At 45.9% G+C, this 24,913-nt stretch overlaps 1 protein-coding gene across 2 annotated transcripts in view; it reads left to right on the top strand.

Annotated features, from left to right (window-relative positions):
• piezo1 (piezo type mechanosensitive ion channel component 1 (Er blood group)) overlaps positions 1-24,913 on the top strand; it is a 74,830-nt gene that overhangs the window by 22,930 nt on the left and 26,987 nt on the right. For both annotated transcript variants that reach the window (XM_062548537.1, XM_062548538.1), the window contains exons 3-14: positions 8,894-9,016; positions 10,081-10,123; positions 10,330-10,480; positions 18,251-18,458; positions 18,773-18,986; positions 20,966-21,143; positions 21,466-21,576; positions 21,983-22,073; positions 22,482-22,585; positions 22,727-22,987; positions 23,259-23,364; positions 23,551-23,732. In XM_062548537.1, the coding sequence (XP_062404521.1) occupies positions 8,894-9,016; positions 10,081-10,123; positions 10,330-10,480; positions 18,251-18,458; positions 18,773-18,986; positions 20,966-21,143; positions 21,466-21,576; positions 21,983-22,073; positions 22,482-22,585; positions 22,727-22,987; positions 23,259-23,364; positions 23,551-23,732 (1,772 nt within the window). The remainder of the gene's footprint in view (positions 1-8,893; positions 9,017-10,080; positions 10,124-10,329; positions 10,481-18,250; positions 18,459-18,772; positions 18,987-20,965; positions 21,144-21,465; positions 21,577-21,982; positions 22,074-22,481; positions 22,586-22,726; positions 22,988-23,258; positions 23,365-23,550; positions 23,733-24,913) is intronic.

Genomic DNA, 24,913 nt, shown 5'->3' with positions numbered 1-24,913 from the left:
GGGCTGCCTGGTTATTGTCATGAGGTGGTGGAATTAGAAGGGATTTTCAAGGTATTTCGATTCCCTCTCGGTGATTCCCTGTCTCAAGGCCACTTCTTCTCATCAAACTCCAGCCAAGTTCAGATGGTTTTATCTGGATTAGTCAGCTCTACCTGTGCTGAATGTTTTTGCATCGAGCGCACTGTGGCTTTCTGTCGTGTGACATCCCTGCTCTGGAAGTCCTGTCCATCGTGTCCTAAATTCCTGGCACGACTCAGCTGTACCAGGATATTCCCTCTCCAGAGTTGCACTGGACTGTCGGGTAACTCGCGGTAATCTCTTCCAGACACGTCTGTCTCATTTGTTGTGGACACATAGCAGATGTTGTTTTCCAGAACTGCGTTATGTCAGCCCCCCAAAAAGAAAGACAGCGTTCTTTCAATTCAACCGTAGCTTTAACAAATCGTCCGCCCCCATTTTCCCATCGCGTGTCGTGTGTGCAGTTTTCAGAAACCCACTGCGTGTGGGTTTGGAATATCAGCCACAGCTAAATCCTCCCCCCCCCCAACGTGAGCCCCCGCTACCCACCAACCTTCAGCCCTACCACTGTGACAACTTTATTCAGCGCTTTGGGCAAGGCTAAGGTGTGCAGCAGAGATACCTCTGTTCGGCGCTAACACAAATATTGCCTTAATTTAGAAAGACAAATCTCCCGATGTGCCCTTAATCATATATCAATAAACAGCGGGTCTAATGTCAGGCCTGGAAGCGTGCGATTTTCCACATCCTGGCCCCACCACTCTGCCTGTGGCCAGAGCTAACTTAAGCGGTCTGCGGTGGCAGGAACAATGAAGATCTGAGATCACTCTCTCTCTCTCACTTTTCCTCTCATTCTCTCACACTCTCCATTCTCTCTCTCCCCCCTCTCTCTCCCCTTTTTCTCTTTCTCTATCTTTTTCCTTCTCTCTCTCTCTCTCTCTCAAACACACACACACACACGTAGCCACATATAAAAGAATAGGGATGGATGAATAGAAAAGAGATGGAGAGAGTGATAGTCCTTAGGCCTCAGGGGGCCAGTTGGTGCAGCACGTCCAGTCTTCCCCCCACTCCTGAGGAGCGACAGAGCCTATCAGTTCCTGATTCCGAGGGAGGGATATGGCAGCTGAGTTACTGGGCCTCACTTCTCACCCGCTTTCCTGCCTCTCCGGCGAAAGAAACTCCTACACGGATGTGGTACAATTATAGAAACCTCTTCACTAGGGTTTCCTTATTATTCTTTCAGTTGCCACAACGAGAGGATGTGATTCTTGAAACTGCTGCAAACCAAATTATTCCAAATGATTTCTTGCCTTGGTCAGCTTCTTCTCACTCGCACTCTCTCTTCTTCCTTCTCTCTTTCTGCCGTGCCTTCTTCTTTTTTTTGAGGGGAACTAATCTGTGCCCAAGTAATAAGCAAATGATGTGATCATGTGACTGTTTCTGTGGGCTGGGGTGAGGAGAGAGCGCTCTATTTCAGGAGGAGTCGTTTGGCGTGGAGAGAGAGAGGGGAGAGAGAGAGAGAGAGAGAGAAAGAGAGAGAGAGAGACTCCCCTCTCGGAAAATCCGTGGGGCTGCCAGGCACCATTAAACGAAACCTGACAAAAAAACAATATTAACGGCCCTAATGAAAACCAGCTTGTTTGTTCCCTGTGATGGATTAACTGCACTCTGCCCAAGCCAGGCAAGCCATGCAGAGCCAGATGCCTGCAATCAGGGGTTCAGCCGTAGGATGAGAGCAAAGGAGAGAGGGAGAGAAAGAGAAACAGTGAGAGAGAGATAGAAAGAGGATTTAGAGCCTGAACAGACATCCCAGCTCCTGCTCATAGCTACCTCAGCTAACCCCCCACCCCAGCCCAGCCCACCTCCGTTTACCCGAGTATAGTCCACATATCTGCAGGGGAAAGTGTTGATCACTTACTGAATCCCCTGACCCGAACTCAGAGGTGCCGGCCAAGCAGCGCATTCAGGTCAAGTTTAGTCACAGTTTCCTGCCCCCCTCAAAAGAAGACAGCTTAGACCTCTGTCGAATAGGTGACCTGGTTACCTCTTGCTTTGGCTGTAGACGCAGGGGAAAAAACGAAGAGCGTTTCCTGGCGGACGACTAACTCTGGGACCATGCATGAGACAGGATCTGGTGCCGCCGAATATTGACTACCAGGTGCCTCCTCTGCTGAGGTCAAGCAGGGGACGCAATTAAACTACTCCGTACTCCCACTGAGGAGAGATCCTCTCTCCAGCCCTGACGGCCAGCATGGTAAACCTCTGATAAGCCCATCAGAAAATAATGAGCACAAGCGTTGCTGTCGGAGTTAGCGGAGTCCCTTTTCATCAGGCAGTGTTTTGATGTTGAGTGATCCGAGCGATGTTATCTAGCTTTGCCCCGCTAACTGAGTGCGTTGTCAACTGCTGCCGTCGATAAAGAGAAGGCCAAATATTGTGCCGTCGCCCGACTGCCGCGTGCGTGGATTGGTTATTTGTAGACGGCTCTGTTCACGCACACTACAGGTGGGGTTATCCGGCGTCACAGCCAGGGATGTTGTGGCAAATCCCTCCCTTGTTGTGTTCACAGCTGGTGCCCCCTTTTAAAATGCGATCAGTCATTCTTGGGCGCCAATGTTCAGATTGGCCTGTCGGAACCTTTTCCTGCCACGGAGGGGAATTCAGGAAGAGCTTGTGCAGCATGCCAAATTAAATGCCTTTGCTTTTTTTTCAGTTGACAGGCCTGACGTCAAACACAACCTCATAGCAGCCACAGGACACATTGTCCGAAAAAAGGTTGCAAAAACAGTAATAGCACAGTGACAAATAGTCGCAAATGAAATAACGTGTCAAAAGTATTTGAGATTGGAGGTTATGCTTTTTGTTGTATAGCTTGTTTAACTTACTTGTTCTTCATTACATAACTTTGGGAGTATGTTTTCAGAGTTGAATTAAAGAAGTTTGTTTGTTATTTCTATCGGACTGAGACAATGTGGATGATACCCGTAAGCAGCAGTTAGATTAAATCATTTTATTGAGTTGGACATGCACCAAGAAAAAAAGAGTTCCGAGTCTTTCTGACACAGATGTGTAAATCCATTAATTTCCACTAAATCCTTCCTATGTCTCTCTCTCTCTCTCTCTCTCTCTCTCTCTCTCTTTCTCTCTCTCTCTCTTTCTCTCTTTCTCTCTCTATTTAGTTTTTAAAGGTATCTTAGTTAGGCTTAGTCACACTTAGTTGTGTTCAGGCATATATCGTCACTAATAAAGTCACACTGTGTTAAACTGTACATAATTCCCCTCAAGATACATATTTCACTGGCAGACGTGCTGTCTGACTCTCAGCCAAAAGTCATAATTCCATCAGATCAGATCTCATATCCCCATAACAACCCCCGCCATCCCCAGCATTCCCGTCCTCACGGCACTCCATGTGTGCCATGCCTGCCTCACTGCCGCCTGTGGGCAGTTTGCTTTGGGCGTTGAGTTGGTGGTGCAGAGGCAGAAAGTTCTAGAAGGAGGATGCTCGGCCTCTAGGGGTCTGCCTGCGGCATGCCCTCAGTCCTCGGCCCGGGACTCAGACCTCCGTGCTGCGGTGTTGATTCAGCACGGCCCTGTGCTCTCCCACACCTACGCTATGCTGCCTGCGTTCCACAACAACAGGATGTGACTTGGATCGATCCCTGAGAAAGTTACTCCATGTTGGTTTTTTTTTATTATTATTATTTTATTTTATTTTCCTGTGTTGCACAAGGGCATCTGTCACAGTCCATCTTCCTCCATTCATTCCAGTGTGATGATGAATCACAATTGGAATAAGTGCAGAGTGGAATTAGCTTGGAAGGTGGCGCAGTGAACTGAAGGTTTTTGCTACTACTGTACATACAGTATTATGTGGCATAGATAACTTTCATATTTTAGAAACAGATGCTCACTCATTTATCACAAACATATAGATATAATATGTATAATATATAATAACTACATTTATATATAATTCTCATTTTGGTATAATTAAATTAAGGACCTCATTTCTGCATGCAAACACACAAATGTGTTCACTCCATTCACATGGGGAGTGAGAAATGAAAACATTGGTCTCTAATTTGTATGCAGCGCACAGTATGATGTGTGAATACCAACATGCAAAAACGCACACTAATTTAATGAACTGGGCAAAATATTCTGCTTATTATTTGATAATTGGTTTTTTAATTGACACAATGAAACTTTAAAAAATCAACTCTTATTTAAAGTCAATCTCCGTCATGTTCCTCTATATGTTCAATAGAATAGAATGCTGCAAATGACTAAATGGATTTCTGCCATAATTGCACCGTGTAATTTGTCAATAATAATGCAAATAGTGGTATCACTGCCTGTGGCAGCATAGTTGTCATGCCCTCAAATGCCATTAAACCAGGAGGTTTAAGGTGGAGATAAGGGCACATCAACAGGCCTGCAGTAGACAAGTCTCAGCAGGGCCAAATGGGTTCGAGGTTAGCTGTTTTTCTCTTGGTGGTGTTGGGTTGGGAAGGCCCTACCCAAAGCTGCTGCCCACATTGCTCCCTCAGCCATTCCATACCTGCTGTGCCCAGTGCCAGGGGGCTGCCTGGCCAACCAGCCATTTGTTTACTTGCTGCGCCCAAACCAGCGGGCATTAACAAGCTGCCGGAAAAACAAACAGGTCGCAACGCTTCGGCCTCCTTCTTCGCAACAGTTTCTCCTTAATGAACGAGCTCAAATCGAATCCAGCACTGCAAAGACCAAAATCGTGTTGACTTTCCCCCTCCGCCAGCCAACACTCAAACAGCCCCGGGGCGTTCTCCGGCTAGGAAGTTTTCATTTTGTCACCTCTCGTGTGAAAAGTCATCCTGAAACTCGAGGACACTGTCCTTTGCCACGCTGTCCTTTGCCAGGCTCTCTCTCTCACGGGTCACGGCATTGGAATCCCTTCAGTAAGATAGCTAACTGTGTAAATTTGAGAGCTATCGCAGATCTCGTTGGCAGGGCGTGAAACAGAGCGTTTCCCAGTCCATCGCAAAAGGCTGTTTTTCTTTCCACAGAGTCCGGGGGCTGTTCCCAGTAACCCAGTACCCCTTGAGGGGCTTTTTCGAGGGTCTGCCACGTCAGGTGCATGAGAGACCCAAGTCTTGTTAAAACAATGTTCATAGCCACGCTTGTTAAAAGAAAATAGGCAAAGCAATCTTACAGAGCTCTCCCATTTCGTGGAAAATATCCACCCCCGTATGGCTGGTCCTACTTGTGGTTTATGACAAAGACAAGGTGAAGGCGACAGGGTCGGTCGTTATAGGCACCTACTGTAGCATACAACATCTGCAAGCGGGAACGCTGAAGTTACTCTTTAAAACAAACGTCATTGGAGAGAACATTTTGGTCAACGCCTCGGAGAAAGACAAACTGGAAAGATAAACAAAAGGCCAGGAAAGGTTTTGATTCAGGACTCCATGGCCTTGCTGCTAATTCTGCCAAGTCTTAGTCAACCCAACGATGTCCTTACTCAACCCCCCTCCTGCCAGATGCACCCTCTGCTCTGGTTCTCAGTTGTGGCCATCCTCCTGGCATTGCTCTGTAGAACAGGCAGGGGTTTCAGACAGTTGTCCGCAGCCCACTGGTGGTCTGTGAAGGCCGGAGCGTTGTTGGCGGTCGCTGACCGTGCATTAGATAGTGTAGTTTCACTGTGGGTATGAATATTTTCTATTCAGGCTGCTGCTTTAGTCAGAATGTTTGTCCCTGAGTCACAAACAGTTGAAGTTGAAGAAAAGAGTTGAACCATTGCTGAATAGTTTACATTCATATTTCATGCGTCATGTAGTTGTTCTCTGTAGCTATATCCATGTATTGCATGTATTGCATGGAGTCCTTACTCTGTAGATGTTCCCAATAAAAAAGGCAAGGCCCGGCAGTAGAGAGGGCTCTGGTTCGAGATCATGTGGTCCAGACCTGTCTCTAGCCAGGTCCTGTAAAAAGCTTTTTATTTTACTTTCTCTCCTAATTTTATTGGATCACAAGAATGTATCGCTGCATTCCCATCTGAGTCTTAAAATAGGATACGGTTTACTAGCACAGGCTTTGACTTTGGGCTAATTGTGTTTGAGGTTTGTACAGTTACAAGGGAAGTGGAAGTTATGTGGGTCAGCTGTTTGTGGATCTCTCAAAGCTCATTTTGGGACACTTTTATCGTCTGTGTACAAAAACATTTCAGTTGGTTTGGGAACTGTGGAATTTATGGAATAGCTGCTAGTCTTTATCTCTCTCCACAAAGACGTTACCACACCAGTCAAGCCCAGGCCTGAATAGCTGTCATAACGGTGGATATTTCATGCACTAAATGGGGAATGATTTGCCCTATTTACTACCATAAGAGAGTATGTAACCTGTTCTGCTTAAACTGGGTCAAAATATTTAGCATGTCCGCAAGCTTTTTTCTCACATTGTTGAGAAGAATCCTGTGGCCAGATCAGTTTCATCCCAGGCTAGTCAGTGGTGTGTGTGTGTGGTTCTCTTTATTTGTTGCTAATTTATTCTTGCCCGCTTGACAGGGGACCTTCATCTGGCCGTCAGAGTTGCAGATGAAATGGCCCGGGCCGTCGTAAATCAGTGTGTGGCTCTTGGCTGAGGCCGAGTCGGCCGAGGGGTCTTGGCTGGATGCGATTCGTCTCGCGTCGAAGTATCTATTCCCACTTTGAATCCGCGCGCCTCTTTCCAGAACACTTCATTTCATATCCGCCAGCTTGTTTTTCTGGCTCATTTGTAGGCGCCGAGTTCATGAGACACCACGACAGCCTCTAATCTGGGAGAGATTTATAGCGAGCCGTGTCCACTCCTCTTTCTCTCAGGCTAATGGGAGTGTTTCTTCCCTGCTATACCTCTCCTACCCAAAATATTGGTCTCCATGATGGATGTCTGTTTACCATCTTACGCAGAGAATGGAAGAGTAACTGGCTATTTGACCTGTCTCGCATCCCTCAACACGAACATGCAAATAAGCGTAAACTGATATGGGACTATAACAAACCGTCAACCGACTGGGACGATTACAGTTATTGTGGTGGCGGTGGTAGGCGTAATGTAGTAATCAAAGTGACCTGATTGTATAAACTGAGCTTATTGCAAAATAATACATAATGAATGCTGCAAAAAAATGCAGCACTGTTTTTTTTTTTTTATATGTATTTGAATTGTCATAGCAACCACTCTACTTTGACTGTCTTCTGGGTTCACTGCCCATTATATTATATGAGTACCTTTCAGAAAGCTCAGTAAAATGAACTCCCCCACCCAGGAGCTGTTTATTGCTGTAACCAGCATTGTCTTCTGTTAATTGGGCAGCTAATCCAAGCCTTGTTTGTGTGAGCATTTGTAAGTGAGCCACAGATCATTAATGCTGCGCCTTAAGGCTTGAGTCATGGGATAATGTCTTGGGTTTCGAACCACATGATTTAATTGCAAGGCTAGCAGTGACAAAAGCAGACATTAAAATTTAGCCAACTTAATCATGGGCCACAGAAGAATACGCTGATGCCCTGGTGGTGTGCAGAGGGAGGCAATGTGGACACAATGTCAGATGTGATTGAGAGTGTGTGTGTGTGTGTGTGTGAGGGAGAGAGAGAGAGAGAGAGAGAGAGAGAGAGAGTGTGTGTGTGTGTGTGTGTGTGAGAGAGTGTGCGTGTGCGTGTGTGTGTTTTAGCTGTGTTTTAACTGTTGCTTGTTTTACAGTTATAATAGGAGTTGACAGGTTTATGAGGAGTCATATCAAAGGCTCCCTGTTCAGACTCTATTAGGGACATAAATAGTGTAGTGGGGGGGTTGGGGAGTATTTAATGAGAATGGGAGATTAGGCCATTTAACTGTACAGCTGGGTGCTGACGAAAATGGCTTCAGTTGACAGAACACATAGAAGACCTTTGTGTGTGTCGTAGAGAGATGTAGAAAGAAAGAAAGAGAAAGAGTCTGTGTGTGTGTGTGTGTGTGTGTGTGTGTTTGACTGATATACTGTAGAAATCTGTAGCTGTGTTCCAGGAGTTCTGTTTTTATAAATTCTGCTCCTGTGGATAATGTTGTTAATCATTTGATGAAATTCTCACATTTAGCCCCAGGGAGATGCATGATGTCAGCCCAGTTGACTCAGACATCTCGAACACTAACATGTGGGCTGCTTTGCACTTGTGACTTGACACACTGTGTGAGCGTGGAGTGTTTTCCGATGGCCTGGGATCACACCCTGGCTGAACCGCACTGGTGTCTGCTGATGTTGTTGTTGTCAGCGAGGATTAGCACTAGATCCTGCATTATCCAAAGTATCCACATGAACTGCACTTGAACTCACCTCGGACACATCTGTCCAAAAGACTGAGGGGGCCTGTTCAACCAAGACTTGTGTTTGGAAGCTGGGGATTGAATATGCCTCAATGTGAAAGCAAACAACAGTGATCAGTCGCTGAACACATTTTCTCTTTCTGAATGCTTATTATGTCTATAGTGTATATACTGTGTTGTATTACAGTCATACACAGGAAAGTGTTAAATGTTGAATTCCTTGTTATTGGTAAGGGACTTCCCAGGTGGCTGATCAGCAACCAAGCCAAATTAATATCTCTCTCTCTCTCTCTCTCTCTCTATTTCTCTTTCTCTCTCTCTCTCTCTCTTTCTCTTTTCTCTCTCTCTATATATAATATAAAATACTCTACAATATGGTGCAAGATACTGTATATCTACAGTATATAGTTTGTTTGTTTTTTGTTTTTTTGCTAGAAAGACAACCAACAACCAGAGCCAAACTCCTAGTGACTCAGCATATAAACTATGATTCTGATTCTGATTGTGAGTCTGATTGTGCTCCTCTTCTGTCCCTCTCCTTGTCCATGTTCAGGGCACACGGGCCGGTTCATCAAGGCGCTGTTCTGCACCAGCCTGCTCTTCCTGCTGGGTCATGTGTCCTTCCAGATCTGCCTGTACACCCTCCCTGAGCTGGACGATGCTCTCGGACACAACTGTAAGTAAACCTCACAGCTACTCCCAAACGAATGTAGAGACATGCCATCAGCAACTTTGTCATGGTAGTGTGTATCACTCTCGTGTGTGTGTGTGTATGCGTGTGTGCGTGTGTGCGCGCACACGTGTGTGTGTGTGTGTGTGTGTGTGTGTGTGTGTGTGTGTGTGTGTGTGTGTGTGTTTCATTAAGACACAGTGAAAGAAATGGTGGTTCTGTTTATTTGGGTTTATACTGCCTTGTTAAGTTCAGCTCTATTAAACACAGTGTACCACGCTCTCATTAACAGCTGCTGGGAACACTCTCTCCAGGCTGTTTGTGGGGTTTCGTGTTCACCGTCAGTAAACTACCAGTGTGTGTATGTGTGTGTGCGTCTGTGTGTGTGGGTGGGTGGGTGCTCTTGAGTGAGTGAGTGAGTGAGTGAGTGAGTGAATGAGTGAGTGAGTGTGTGTGTGTGTGTGTGTGTGTGTGTGTGTGTGTGTGTGTGTGTGTGTGTGTGTGTGTGTGTGTGTGTGTGTGTGTGTGTGTGTGTGCGTGTGCGCGTGTGTGTGTGTGTGTGTGCGTGTGTGTGTGTGTGTATTCCCCCTCCTCAAGTTCTCATCTGGCCTCTGGCTTACTGGATACTCAGCCCTTTCTCATCCTCCGTTTGTCTCTTGGAGAGAGAAAAAGAGAGACACTCTCTCTGGAGAGAGTTTCCTCACAAGAGAGGCATTCTTGTCTGTCAGACCTCGTGAGTCACCCGTCTGCCTCCTTCTGCCACGGTCTGTCAGAGAGCTGCCCTGCTGGCAGCCCGTCAGTCTGGGGGGCATGGTGGCAGCGGGCAGCAGGGCTGGTGCCATGCTAGAGTGGCAAGGCCAACTGCTGCTGCGGCTCTGCCCCGTGGAGAATGAGAAAGACCCAGGGGTTAGGTTTCTCCATGGCTTGTTAGGGTGGCAGAGAATGACCAGAGAGCATGTGTATACTCTAATTACTCACAGTTTCTCTCTTTCTATCTCTCTCTTTCTCTCTCTACCTCTCTCTCTCTCTCTCTCTGTCTTTATATCTCTGTCTTTTCTGTTTGATTTCAGGTAGCTCAGTGGAAATCCTATCAAGACATGTTGGGGTGTCCAGGTATGTCTTGACAGTATGCACTGGTTTCGTTTTGAACCATTATGGCTTTGGTGCTGTATGCTAAGTTTGGTTACCATCTTCAGCTTCAGTGTTATGTGATGGTGTTGCAGTAGCATTGGTGGATGTTTTTGCTGATTTGGAAGATGTAAACGACCGATCACCACAGAGTTGAACTAACACCTCTCTCCACTACCTGTGATCTGAAGGTTGCCGCTGGAGGACCTCTGGAACGTGGTCAGGCTCCTGACCCCTGACCTGGGCGTATTCATCATCTCACTCGTCACCATGGTCACCTGCAACCGTCTCGTGAAGAAGAGGGAGACTCCACCTACAAGCCAGAATTCTGTCTCGGTGCAGGTGAGTAATCCTCCCTGTCTCATCATACTACAGTGCTGTCATTCAGGTACACAGTCATACTGGCCTCCACCCTGCACTAGGAGATGCCAGGCATTATGTTTTGTAAGTCTAATATCTTAGAGGTCTTGGAGGTCAGGAGTTGGAGGTAATCTCAGGCAACACTAAAAGTATGCATACCTCCATGTGCATAGCCTGTGCATAACAGATGTAGTGCACACTGCATGTTTTTCTTACTACTTTCGTCTTCAGTCAAACATATTTTATGGAATGTTTGACTGATCAGCACCAGGTCATACGTTTCTATGAATAGCCAAGTATTTTATCATCACTTTGTTTCTGACAGTAAAAATATTGGCCCCAGTGTTTCTTGGTGCGTGGCCTCGGATCTGTTTTCTTATTTAGTTGTTGATCTTAGTCATTGCCATGGTGAGATCACAGAGGAGCACTGTTTTCAGGCTCAAGTTCAGAGGAGACAGGCAGCGTCACGTGGCACAGTCGGCTGCCAGCTATCATCGGTGTGTTGATACAGCGCTGTGGTTGAGGTATTCACACTTGTGCAATCATTGCCAAGAGCAGAACCGGTTTCAAACCGCCTCCTTGATGTTAAGACCCTTTGTGGGTGTTTTACACCAGAATCGACTATCATTATTCTGACAGGTTTTTTTTTTCTTTTTTTTTCACAGCTATGACGGTAGCAGAAGTGGTGATAGTGACTCAAATTTGCATTGTTTTTAAATGTCCTGTGAAAGTGAGAACCATTTGAATTGGAAGGTTTAAAGAAATTAAAAGGAATGGCCTTTCATCAGCCTATGCTCATTTCACGCGTTTTAAAAATAGCGTCTTTTCTGTGCAACTAAGATTCTAAAGAAATGAAAACTGGACGCTCTAGTTAGGCCACAGATGTTGTTTGAGACGGCATGCCAGATCTCTCCCTCTTTCTTTCTCTCAATCTTTTATCTCTTTATCTCCCCCTGTCTACCCCACTCATTATACATTGCTCTCCCCCCCTCACGTTGCTGCATACACATTAGTGACTCACCCACTCCTGAGCCATGTGGTGGTGTTGAGTTGTTGGTTGTTGTGCTGGTGGTGGGCTGGGTGAGCTACTGTGCTGTTGTGTGTTTGCCCTGTGGAGCCAAGATGAGGTAATAGGGTGGTTTCCGCAGTTTTCAGGACAGAGGCCTATTGTTAGCCAAGCAGAGTGTGTGCGCACGTCTGTGTGTGTATGTGTACTGTTAGTCTGAACTGCAGACGAAGGGGACCCCCAACCCACGTCAAGACAGGCTTTTCCCTCTCTCTCTCTCTCTCTCTCTCTCTCTCTCTCTCTCTCTCTCTCTCTCTCTCTCTATCTCTCTATCTCTCTCTCTCTCTCTCTCTCCCCTGTCTCACTTTCTCTCTCTTTCTCTCTCTCTCTCTCTCTCTGTCTTCTCACTCTCTTACTTTTTATCTCTCTCCTCTTCTTGTTTCTCTTTCTCTGACTTTCATAATTTACCCAATTTAAGTACCCTTCACTTAATCATTAAAAATATGAATACACGTCATTCTGCACAGTCTCTGTATACATAAGAATGAGGCCGCTCTGTCTGCTGAAACAGCTGGGAGAAGTTATGCTGGTCCAGTGGAAAAAGTTTTAGTGCGAGTGAGCGAGTGAGTGGGCAACACAGAAACACCAGAGCGCAACACCTGCATCATAGTTTGCGCACAGCAACCTCATGAGATGCCAGCGAGAGGCAAGCAGACTGTTTACACCCACGTCAAGTCCCTCCTTCATATGGGAGGAGATTATTTTCTCTCTCTTTCATCTGATGAAACCTCCACAACGTTTAGCTTTTTCAACCCTGCATCGCGTCTCCCCAAAATTCCTTCCCTCCTTCCTGCTCTCTTTCCCTCCCTCTCTCCCTCGCTCCCTCTCTCTGTTTCTCAGCGCTATTTGAGTGCTCCCGCCCGCACAGCTGCCTGGGGTGTCTCGGCGTGACTTCCTACTCCAGTCGCCGTGGCAACGGCGTCAACAAACATGCGCTGCCCTGTGATCCATGGCAGCGGGAGAAAAATGGGCCCTTTATTAGATCAATTAGCACTAGCGAGGCCCAGCCGCTCCCCGGCCACGCCGCGCTCGCCGGCCCCCAAATTAGCTAACAATGGAGAATGTTCCGGGAGGGTTGCAGTGCACCATGCAGCTCAGTCAGGCTGGCTATCTGTGTGTTTTGGTGCTCTGAAAGGGGGCCCTCCCGGAGGAGACTCTGTCTCCGTTAGACTCCGACCGGGTCCCTCGCCCTGTGCTTCTACCACGTGTCTCAGTGATGGATCGCATGTGTGGTGTGCACACTGACGAAGGCCATGTTTCATTGACTGGCTGCCCGGGTGAACCACACCCCACCATCACCGCCTCTTTCCCCAGCCGCATCCCCCTCCCAGTCTTGGCACAGACACAGCCTCATTCAAACACCCACTCGTCCAGATTCTTTTAGTCGTTTCATACAGTTTGTGTTAGGCCAGGATTGCTAGCATGCTTTTGCCAAGACGAGAGGCTGCTGACTTTAGATTTCTGAGTCATTTCAGAAACACAACATGAAGTAGAAGCTCTTCTTCTTATGCTACTATATGACTGACATGCTGCCAACTGACACTTGACTGACACAGAAACTTTTGCCAAATTCATTTTTTTTTTATATCAGTAAAGATAGCTCAATAACCTGCGAGTCATAGTCAGTGTCATATTTTTCTCTTTTACTGAGAATTAATTATTTTTCTTGTTCTTCACTGAAGGCTAACACCTTTGATATATAGCCTAATAATTGCTGTTTACTTATTTAAGTATACTGTAATACGAGGATTATGCCTTTGTATTATTGCATCCCACCCAGCAGCAGAGTATTGTTAAACACAGCTCCTTTCATGTTGGCAAAATCCTGCAGCTGCAGTGCTTCTGCCCAGGTGTGGTGTGAGGTGCGGCTTCATCTCCGCATGCCCACAGACACTCACATGCACACCTCAGCGCATTAACAGGAGAGTTGTCGCAACATGTGGCCAATGCTTGTTGCAACAGCGCAACCGCAAGCCTTCGCTGCAGCCCTTGGCGATGCAAGAGGGCTCCAGCCACGTAAGGGCTCGGCTGGCGCTGTGGGCTTTGATGTGGCGCGAGCCGCATGCTATGTGTGATGGGTTGCAGCTGGCATTGGTGCCCGTCTGCGTGCCCCTCGCTGTTTTACTGTGCCGCCGTCCACCGAGGAGGAACGGAAGAGCCGCAGTGTAACATCATGCATCACACATCGCCGTGAAACTCATCAAGCTTTTCCACTACAAAGCAGACATGCCAACCGCAATGCCAGTAAGTACTACATTGTTGCCTGCAGACACTCTGAGGTTTTGTCCTGTCTTTTGTAGGAAAGCAGAGAAATTCTTGACAGTCTAAACAAAACAAAGACATGAAAGCCACATGGTGGTAAAACAAATTACTGTCCATCAGCAATAACAAACAAAAAAATAAAGTGATTGTTTGTTTTTTGTTGTTTTGTTTATTTTTTGGGGTGGCCTGGTTTCAGAGATGTCCTGCTTATAGACACAGGTCCAGGAAGACATGAAAGTTACTGAAAATGAAAGATTTGATCCACAAGGCTTTCTCTTTTTTCATGTGGCTCCCACAAATACGTGCCCCTTAAATGTCATCAATTCAATCTACCCAATATCTGAAAGCTCCTTCGTAATACACTAAATACCGTGGCAGCTGCATTATACTTGTTGCATAACCGATTTATAGAATGAGTCACTACAGCTTCACCCAGGTGGCTATCTCCATTTTTCAGTGCCACACAGCTCTGGCTAATGTCACAGCAGCTGCCGAAGAAGTCTAAAAACAGGTACAAAGAAAATGGGCCAACATCGTTTATCTCCAAGTGATGATTCATCAGATGTTTCTGTACATACTACATAGCCAAGACCATCTACGAATAGAACCTCGTCTGAAAGGACTAATGCTAGTCCCTGACCCTTGCACGCTGAAGGCATCTCTCTCCTTTGCATGTCTGACACTGTCCAGTAACACCCCTGACACTGTCCAGTAACACCACCTGACACCAGGGGCCCCTGGTGTCAGGTGGTGCCATCACGGAGTGGCGGTGGTGGAAGAGGGCTGGTGCTGGGGCACTCAGTGATTGATAGTGCTCCTCCTGTTGCTGAAGCCCAAGAGTAAAACTACTGTACATGCTGAAATGTTTTGAAAATGCAAATAGTCCAGTACAACACGTACTCAAACACGCAAATACTCCAGGACAACACATCCTCAGATACGCAAATACTCCAGCGCAACATATACTCAAGTATTCCAGTGCAAGGCAAATGCTTTCCTTTAACTGGATTTTAATTTCCTTTGAAACAATGTGCTTTTTATACATACTAGGAGTATGAGAAAGGAGCATCGTTCATGTGGAGTTGCGAAAAGAACGAGGAAATGGGAGGACTGGAGAACAGATGTAGCGATAAAGCGATTCTTGTTTACATAAGGATTTAAGAGGGAGATTAGGGGGTGGAAGGTGACAAAATGAGTCCCAAAGTATTTTTAGAAGGCAAAAGAGCGAAACCCTGACTAGAGTGATATGGGTGAGAGTTAAGCAGTAGTGGGAGTCAGACGACACAATCTGGAGAGACTCCCTGGCGTGAGTGAATGTGCCTAGACTGTTCCATAGACCATTTCCCAGAATCCATCAATCAACATGCAAGCAAGGCAAGGCGAGAAGAAGACATCCAAGTCAATTGTGACTTATGGCTGGACATATCAGACTTAGGGAATGCAGTGTTACGGAGAATGATGATGATAGAGATAGCATATGTATGGAGACAAATAAGGACATTACAGTAGGTGAAATGTCAAAGTGGAAACAACCTTCTGTCCAGATTTAGCTAATTAGCCATGCTTACCACCATCCTCCCTCTCTCTCTCCACATACTCAAGTCAAGGTCAAAGAGTCAGTTAGGGGATGGCTGATTGCACTTGAATACAGTATCTCACACTCCCAAAAAGGTTTTCTCTCACCCACGCATCAGGATGAACACACTGTTGATAGGTTTCGCTAAAAGCAAAAGGTCAATATGTCTTATGGAAAGTCGGAAATATTTGTATAACCAAATGCCAGCAAAGACATCTTGTATGGGAAATAGATAGGATTATTCATACTGCACCAAATGGCTTTTTGGGCTATTTTATATTTCCTATTAAAACTCTAGTAAAACCTTGACAGCATGATGAAAACCAGTACTTCAGCCTACAGGTGTTTGGACTCCTTCAGATGCCATTAAAATCGGTCTTGGATGAAAGTGCTATCTGAGCGGGAAGGTCCATATATTAGCGTCTTCGCAATAAATGCTAACATGAATTAGCTGAGTTATTTCCCACGGCATTCGTTCTGTATTCACGCTGCAGTTAATCTGGACCGAGATGGTGCCGTGAACACAGATGTCTGTCCGCACCATCAGTTTTCTGACTCTCTTGGGTGGTGTTGGTGTGGGGGTTGTTGTGTGTTTATGGTTAGTGAACGAAAGTTGCCAGAATATTCTCAGCATCTTTTCCAAAGTCACAACACACCAGCCAGGAAAGCCCGGCCGACACACAACCTCAGACACATAAAACGGAGTTACAAACTGAGTTATGAACTTTCAGTCTGCCTCAAACTCACACGGATTCTTCTTTCCTTGTTTCACCTTCTCTGTTTATTTATCTCTTGGTTCCCTACTTCTTCACCCCCCCCCCCCCCCCCCCCCCCGCCACACACACACACACACACACACACACACACACACACAACTTTCTATTTGTCTCTTTTGGCCAGTCTTGATGGAATAGTATAAAAAATACTGAAATTCATCATTACCATTAGATCTTTAACGTAAAATGCAGGTTAGTGTTTAAGTAAACTCCATGGTTCATTTCTTCTTTGAGTGACAGGCATCCTTATCATGTTGCCAGTCATGCGGAGGCATCCCAGTGAGGTGTGAGGCCTCAGTAAGCTTAAGTTCAGTAATGACTTTTTTATTTTTAAAGTGAGGGATTCTGTGGCTCGCCTGTCCTGTCCACTAAGGTTTCACTGGGGCCACGTATCCTGTGCCGAGAGGGATGTTGTATCAGCTGGCGTGCCTGCATGTCACTGCTGACTGTAAGCCAAGCACTTGCAGAGATATGTGGCCATGCCGTGCTAAATCAGATGGAGGCTAAGGTGTGTTTGGAATGCTGTGATTTCATGTCGGAGTGTGCGTGCAGGATCTAGAACACACATGCAATCACGCGTGTGCACATACACACACACACACTCACACTCTCACTCTCTCACTCATTCACAACAAAGCCATGTTTGGAATGCAGTGACACAGATATACACACACACACACACACACACACACTCACACTCACATTCACACAGTCACACTCTCACTCTCTCACTCATTCACAACAAAGCCATGTTTGGAATGCTAGTGACACACACACACACACACACACACACACACACACACACACATATACACACTCATGAATATACACAACACAGAAGCAGTCACACACAGCACCACAGCCACTTGAGGTGATTTGTCTGTTGGGTAGGGCACACTCAGCCTGGTCCACAGCCAGGTCCACCTTGTCTCTCATCACATGCCGTCACTAGCACACTGTCACGGGCCACGCTGATACAGGGCACAGTGTCAGCAATTACAACAATGTGACTCAGGAGCCAAGTGGAGGCATGTACACACACTAGCGTACAGAAACCACACACACACACACAAGATGCAATCAGACACACACTCACACACAAACACCCCCACAAACCCCCTCCCCCATCTCTCTCACTCACTCAGTCTCTCTCTATCTCTCCCCATCTGTCAGTCATTCTATTACTCTCTTCCCTCACACGCGCTGATAGCCTAACTCCTGGGGCTAACAAACACTTCCCACCACACCCAATGCGGTCACTGTTACCACTGTTGACAACGTTTACCATGACAATGGTTCAGGCTGCTGTCTCTTTTTTTTCCCACATTATTGCCCTGATATGGAATGTGCCGTTGACCAGCCCGAGCTGTTTGCATTTTTTTGTGCCAGATACTTTGGGAGTTGAGTGCTTGTAGAGCACACGTTTTACAATACAGGTGTAAGTGTTTAAGAGCTTTCCATGACATGTCCATTACTGTGCCTCTGTTTTCCGTTTAGCATTGTTTGGGAAGTCAGACACATTAATTGTTAATGGGACTCTTAAAGGGCAGCTTAATCCCCAGTGACATTTGGGCTGATCTCACGAAATAGGACTAGCCCCTCAAATGAAGAGCATGTGTTTGTCCATCTTTACACACTCCCATGTTTCCCATGTTTATTCCTCATGATTGCCTCAGTCAGTGCTTAAAACATTTCACTTTGAATATCATTCACTGAGATATACATACGGTACAGAGCTGACTCACGCGGCGTGAACCTTAAGTGTTTCCTTCCTTCTTTGGGAATTGTATGTTTTCAGATGACTTGTAGTGTGATTTATCTGGAGGTCCCGCGTGTGTGTGTCACGACGTGCGTCTGCCAACACTTCATTACAGCGCGGGCATGCAGTGAGAGCTGAAGCGTTTGGTTAATAGTAATATTTACTGTGAGAAAATACAGACTGTGTGTTGCTTTGAAAAGACTGGGATGTGCTTAGCGAGGGGGTGATCATTTAGGTTTTTTCAGTGACTGATTTATATATAATAATAATATATATATATAATACCTCATCTCTCCCAACTGCCCAAATAAAGGAAGAAAAAGGAGCCGAGGTGGAGGAGGATGAAGAGGAAGGCCGGCTGTCCCCCAGTGTCGCTGACGAGGAAGAGGAGGACGAAGAGGAGGAGGGGAGCAGCGTCCCCAGCAAGGCGGCTCAGCTGGCGGCCAAGCTGCGCGCCACTGCCCACCGCTTCCTCCGGGATCTGGGCCGCGTGCTGGCCATCACTCTGCTGGCCCTGGCAGGTGAGAGAGCCGCTGGACCAACACCACTGCTGCACTAGTCTCTCAGGATGCAGTCAAGCGGTCGGGGAGACAGAGTGCTCTGGTGGTTTGAACCGACTAAACAACAGGCTGACCGTGTTTGGGTATCTCAGTGTGTCACTTGAGAATCTGTGCCTGGATGTTTCAGAAGATACTATGGTGTCTTTACCCATTGTTGTGTATCTAATTATAAACATTTGAGAGGAGTGTGTGTGTGTGTGTGTGTGTCTGTCTGTCTGTCTGTCTGTCTCTGTGTTTCTGTGAATCTGACAGTGTATGTTTCCCTCTTTCTCAAGGCATCACCTTGCCATCTGCCTTCTCTGCTGTCTACTTCCTGTTGTTCATCGGTGTGTGCACGTGGTGGGCATGCCACTTTCCCATCAGCCACCTGGGCTTCAACGCACTATGTGTGATGGTGGGCTTCTTCACAGCGGGTCACCTGGTGTGCCTGTATCTCTACCAGAGCCCCTTCGCTCAGGGCATCTTTCCCCCATCTAGTCTGTGGGCCAGGTAAGCTAGCAGTACACCATTACAAACATAGCAGAGCATTTTCCTTATTTTACCGTAATTTCCCAACTATTAGCCACGGTTTATGCATTGATTTTGCAAAATGTCTTCAACTATGAGGTTAATACACACGGGCAGTTAATATGGTATTAAGATGGTTTTGTTTTTTTTTACTTGATAAAACACTGTCCTGCGGTTTATGCACAACGGGGCTAATATGCAGGAAATTTTTGTATAGTGACACAGATATCATGTTTCTGTTGATAATAATCAAATTGTTTCCTAAATATCATCTTTTGAGTCTTGATTTGAATTGATAGAGATTTCAGGAATTTGACATTTTAACAATTTCAAAACATAACTTTTATTCAGTGTCCTTTGTAGGGGACAGCGGGTCTTTCTACCTCCTGTTTCTTAACCATTGTCCGTGCGTCAGAAGGCAGAGGGCTGAGTGAGGCATAGAGGGCATTTCTCGTAATTTCTCATAAACAATAAAGGGAAGTCCGTCTTAAAGGTGCAATGTGACTCAATGTGAGTCTGACTGTGAACGCTTCAGCCACCCTTCAGTCTAAATATTTCAGCTCTGAATCAGACAACTCATCTTGAAGTGACCTAGCATTTCCAAAAACCCAGAGGGTTTCCGGGAATCGTGTTTTGTACAGCTGTTTGTTAAAATTCTCCATCCAGATGTTTTTCTCAGTAGTGTTGTATTGAATTGAATGACAGATTCAGTGCAGGTTAAATTAATAGCCTACTTCTGCTCCTGTTCAGCAAAGTGTACTTGGACAGGTCTTTGCTGTCAGTGATTACGAACTCTAATCTTTCACCCTGAAGTAATCTATTGTACATATCATGCCGTGATATGTACTGTGATTCAGAGTGAAATATGTTCATAGTCTGCAGAAATGTAAATAACCTAAAATATGACTAGTTAGAGTGTGTGGCTGGTGGCATTGAAATAGATCCCATTGTGTGCCTAAATTCTTTGAATGCATGGTACATACAGTATGCTGTGGATAAGCTCTGTGCACACCTGAGCAGGTGTTAAAGTCTCCCAGTGCTGGCGTGATAGCCACAGCAAACACAGCGCTCGCTCCCTCCTCTCATTCCCTCACGCAGGCGACCTCTCTCTCTCTCTCTCTCTCTCTCTCTCTCTCTCTCTCTCTCTCTCTCGCTCTCTCTCTCTCTCTCGCTCTCTGCTCTGGGCTCATGTTTGCTCTGCGTGTGTGAGATGGATTAGAGTGTAGCAGAGGGGAAGGAGCAGGTGATAAGGGTGCTGGAAGAATTACACAACCCCACTGCTAGAAAGCCTTCTCTTCCGAGACGAGAGTGTGTGAGGGTGTGTGTGTGTGAGAGAGAGAGAGACACAACAGCTACACAAGGAATGTTGCTGCTGGAGAGTGTTGTAGAACTCATGATGATTTTTGGAATATCTTGGGAGGCCAGGAGCTTTGCGGGTGGAATTCTGAAACGGGAGTCAGACTCACACGGTTCCACGGTGGTGCCGGGAGGCTGCTGGCATGGAGTGTTCGTCTGGCACTGAGAGCAGAGAGGGCAGTGACGGGGTCAGGGAGGTCAAGATGTCCTAGGAGGTCATGTAGCTCCATCTGTCTGCTCTCTCTCTCTCACTCTCTTTCTCTATCTATTTTTCTTTCTCTCTCTCTCTCTCTCTCTCTCTCTCTCTCTCTCTCTCTCTCTCTCTCTGGCTCGTTGCCTCACCGAGTCAGGTTGCAAACATTTCTCCAGGCCCACAAATCTGGCCGCTGCCCGCTGGTATGCCCCACTATGATAGATAGGTGTCAGAGAGGGGTGAATGAACCACACTACAGCAAATAAGAAGCTGTAGATCAACTTGACCTAATGTTGGCCTCTATCCCACCCTTCTTTCTTTCTTTTTTTCCCCTTTCTCTCTCTCTCTCTCTCTCTCTCTCTCTCTCTCTCTCTCACTCTCACTCTGTCTCATTCCACTCTCTTGCTCTTAGACTGTTTGGCTTGAAGGATATCATTAAACCTGGCAACTGCTCTTCGTCTTCCTCGTATGACCTCATCCTCAACACAGAGCATGATTGGCCGGTATACGTCAACCCCGGCATCCTCCTCCTCCTCTACATCACCGTGGCCATAGTCCTGAAAATCAGCAGTCATGGCGGCCCAGACAAGGTACTTCAGAGAGTCAACATCTTGTCAGTTTCACAAAGACTAAATAAATGACACTGTTATTTCTAAACTTGAAGCCCATGGAGGGCTTAAGGGATTCTCTCTAGACAATTTGACAGATGCACTTGTAATTAACAATTAGAGCTTTCTCTTACGCAGGCTCAGATTTGTTTGCATACCTGAGGTTGATCCCTCTCTTTCTTTAAATCTCTTTCTATTTGTCTATTTCTCTCTTCCTTTCTCTCTCTCTCTCTCTGAGGTTTGTTGTGTTTATCTGAGGTGCGTGTTTGAACTCATGAGGCTGGTGTTTGTTGTTTCTCTCAAGCACGAAGAAGACGGGCCGAGTGCCAATGACGTGGTGGTGGGTGGTGGAGGAGAGGAGGTGGAACTGCACCCCTGGGTCCCAGAGAAGAGGAACACAGGGGATGACACCAAGGTGGAGGGAGAGAGAAACACAACCTTATTTGTGTGTGTGTGTGTGTGTGTGTGTGTGTGTGTGTGTGTGTGTGTGTGTGTGTGTGTGTGTGTGTGTGTGTGTGTGTGTGTGTGTGTGTGTGTGTGTGTGTGTGTGTGTGTGTGTGTGTGTGTGTGTGTGCATTTCCCTACAGCAATACAGCTTTTTTCAATTAACTTGATGAACTGGTGTAGAATTAAAGATAAAACTATTGACAAATCTGCAACCTTTGAAAGCCAGTGTCATGTGAATTAATGCATCTGTATTATGTTACTCCAAGCTAATATTATTTTGTGTACATACCGTACCATGACTACTACCATTAATAACTGACAGTGTTTCCATGTAAACGGACTGTAATGTTTATCTAACTGGTGTGTGATTTTAGCAAATGCTGCTCTCCACCGGTGAATCACCAACAACTGAGTCAGAGGAAGCCAACACTCATATGACCAACGGCTCCAGCCAGCAGGATTTAGGTCTGATTGTTCTACTTCACTTACCATGCCATTCCCACTGGGACCAAATGATTTACTCAGTTGCAAAGCTTCACGGTGCTCAAGCAGAATTAGAACTTGTGTTGCTCACATTACCGTTACAGTTATAGCTCTATTGTAAACATAGATGAGTGTGTCAGTGATTGAGTGGGTGAGTGAGTGAGTGAACAAGCGAATGAGTTATTGAGTGAGTGAGTGAGCGAATGAGTGAGTGAGTGATTGAGTGAGTGAGTGAACAAGCAAATGAGTGAATGAGTTATTGAGTGAGTGGGTAAGTGAGTGTACAGTGAGTGAGTGAGTGAGTTATTGAGTGAATGAGTGAGTGAGTGAATGTAAGATGATGAAAGATTTAGTGAACGGTTTTGGTTCCTCTCTTTTTGGTGTGCTCAGGCCTCGGCAGTTCCCCTCCTGCTCAGCATGGAGACAGCCCTCTGTTCCTGGTGGGTCGCATGGTCATGGAGCAGAGCTACGTCTGCGCTCTCATCGCCATGATGGTACGACTTCCATCTGTTTAGTACACTGTTCATAACTGCCGCAATCAAGGCCCATGAATGGCAGTTGCATGATAACGTTAATTTAGTTACTTTGTCAGTCACCTCATGAATTTGTTTTTGCTGCTGTATTGCCCCCTGCAGGTGTGGAGTATTACGTACCACAGCTGGCTGACGTTCGTGCTGCTGCTGTGGGCATGCCTGATCTGGATGATGCGGGCGCGACGCCACTTCGCCACGCTCTGCTCGCCCTTCATCCTGCTGTACGGCCTGGCGCTCTGCGGCCTGCAGTACGTCTGGGCCATGGAGCTGGAGCCCGAGCTGCCCCAGCACGTGGGTACCATGAGCCTGCGCCAGCTGGGCCTTGACCGGGCCCTGTACCCCTGCCTGCGCCTGGGAGCCATGGTGAGGACCAGGGAACACAACGGCATCATGGGAGATGTAGTTTCGTAGTTCTAGAGTTTTGCCAAAAACTTGCTTTGTTGCCTTGTTCCTAGATTTCCCTCTGGATCAATAACGTATTGATGTGATCTAATCTAATCTAATACATGGATAAACACAATGATGGTGTTCCTATAGATCTAAATTCAGAAAGGACAGACAGACAGAGATCACAAGAGTTGTGCTAGTGTTGATGCGTGTTTTAGATTAACTCTGCTCTGTGTGTCTCTGTCAGCTGCTGTACACCCTGACCTTCTGGCTGCTCCTGAGGCAGTCGGTGAAGGACAACTTCCGCAAGAAGAAGAGCATCACTGCCCCTCTGACAGAGGTGACCACTGGAGGTAAGCAACCTCTCGTAGCAGCCAAACACACAGACCCTGGGCCTGGAGGAGTTTAGGCTGGATGTCCAAATGGACTCTCAAGTGTTCAGTGTCTTAACCAGAGAGTTCATGTCTCTTTCTCTTCTCTGCTTTTTCTCTCTCTCTCTCTCTCTCTCTCTCTCTCTTTCCCCCTCTTCATTTGGTCAGAGGGCATTGGGCGGAATGAGTCTGTCCTGAAGGTCCTCGGCGCCATGGTGATGAGTTTGTACGCCAAGTATTGGATCTACATTTGCGGTGGCATGTTCATCATGGTCAGCTTTGCTGGCAAGCTGGTGGGCTACAAGATTGTCTACATGCTGCTCTTCCTGCTATGCATGTGTGTGTACCAGGTAAGCACACCTGTCTGTTCCACAATTCACACACACTAGTCAAACTCCGAAAATGCTATAGTCATCAATCGCTACTTATTGAATATTGAGTCATTATGCATTGTTTCATTTCTCTTGTCACAATATAGTTATTAGTTTTAGTTATGGGAATAACATAGTTTAATATGAAAAAACGGTGAAGTGTTGCTTTAAACGATTTCAGTTATGTCATATGACTTGTTTGACTTAAGCTCTAATTGCATGTCTTTTTCCACAGGTATAATATTTCGGTAACACTTTATATTAGCACACACATATTCACCAGTAATTAGCTGCTTACTAACATGTATATTAGTAGCATACTAGCCATTTGTTAGTCATTATAAGTCACTAATTAATACCTTATTCAGCAAGACCTTATTCTACCCTTACTAGACCCTTAATTAAGAATTTCCCCTATGTAAGCTCCTAATTACCCCTTATTCATAGTTATTAAATAAGTTGCTGCATATGAATTATGACCTAAATATGCATGGCTCAAAATGGGGCTTGTAAGGTGGTAGTACCACAAGAACAGTTATTCGCACCGAATAGTACTTATCAAAGATGGTCTATTCAAATGGAACTAGACACTAAACCACCAGTGCTAATAGTGTACAAATAACTAATAATTAAGTCTTTGTAATGCCAAATATGTTCCCTATTCTAAAGTTGTGTCTTTGTTCACATTTAATTCACAATTAATTTGGCACTTATTAACCCCCATGTGTTCCCTAAACTAAAGTTGCCTCCTATTCACACTTATTAACTGTATTACAGCACATAGTAGGCTACACAAGAAGCAGACAGCTAAGTTAGCACAAATACAAAATATATAATGAATACGAGACAGCGAGAAAGGCGAACCTGGATATATTTGTATGCTAACTTTCTTGGCTCCTGAGTACTCAAAAGTCTCAAACTCAAAACTATTTTTTTAAGTGTGAAGGGTCACATAAATAAGACTTCCGGTGTGAATAAATTGTGGGTTTGCTATTTGGTCTACTGTATGTTGTATCAAATTCTCTGTTCTTTTCCTTACGGACAGCATCTTATTCTTCCCTACTGACCTCAAACAGCAGAGCTAAGGATTGAATCACACCAGATTTCTCCTTTAGTATGAGGCAGTATACATACATGGGGGTTAATAGTGCCAAATTATT

The sequence above is a fragment of the Sardina pilchardus genome, chromosome 11, assembly GCF_963854185.1.
Source record: "Sardina pilchardus chromosome 11, fSarPil1.1, whole genome shotgun sequence".
NCBI lineage: Eukaryota > Metazoa > Chordata > Actinopteri > Clupeiformes > Clupeidae > Sardina > Sardina pilchardus.
The sequence above is the reverse complement of the archived record's forward strand: the minus strand, read 5'-3'. Positions and strand labels throughout refer to the sequence as shown.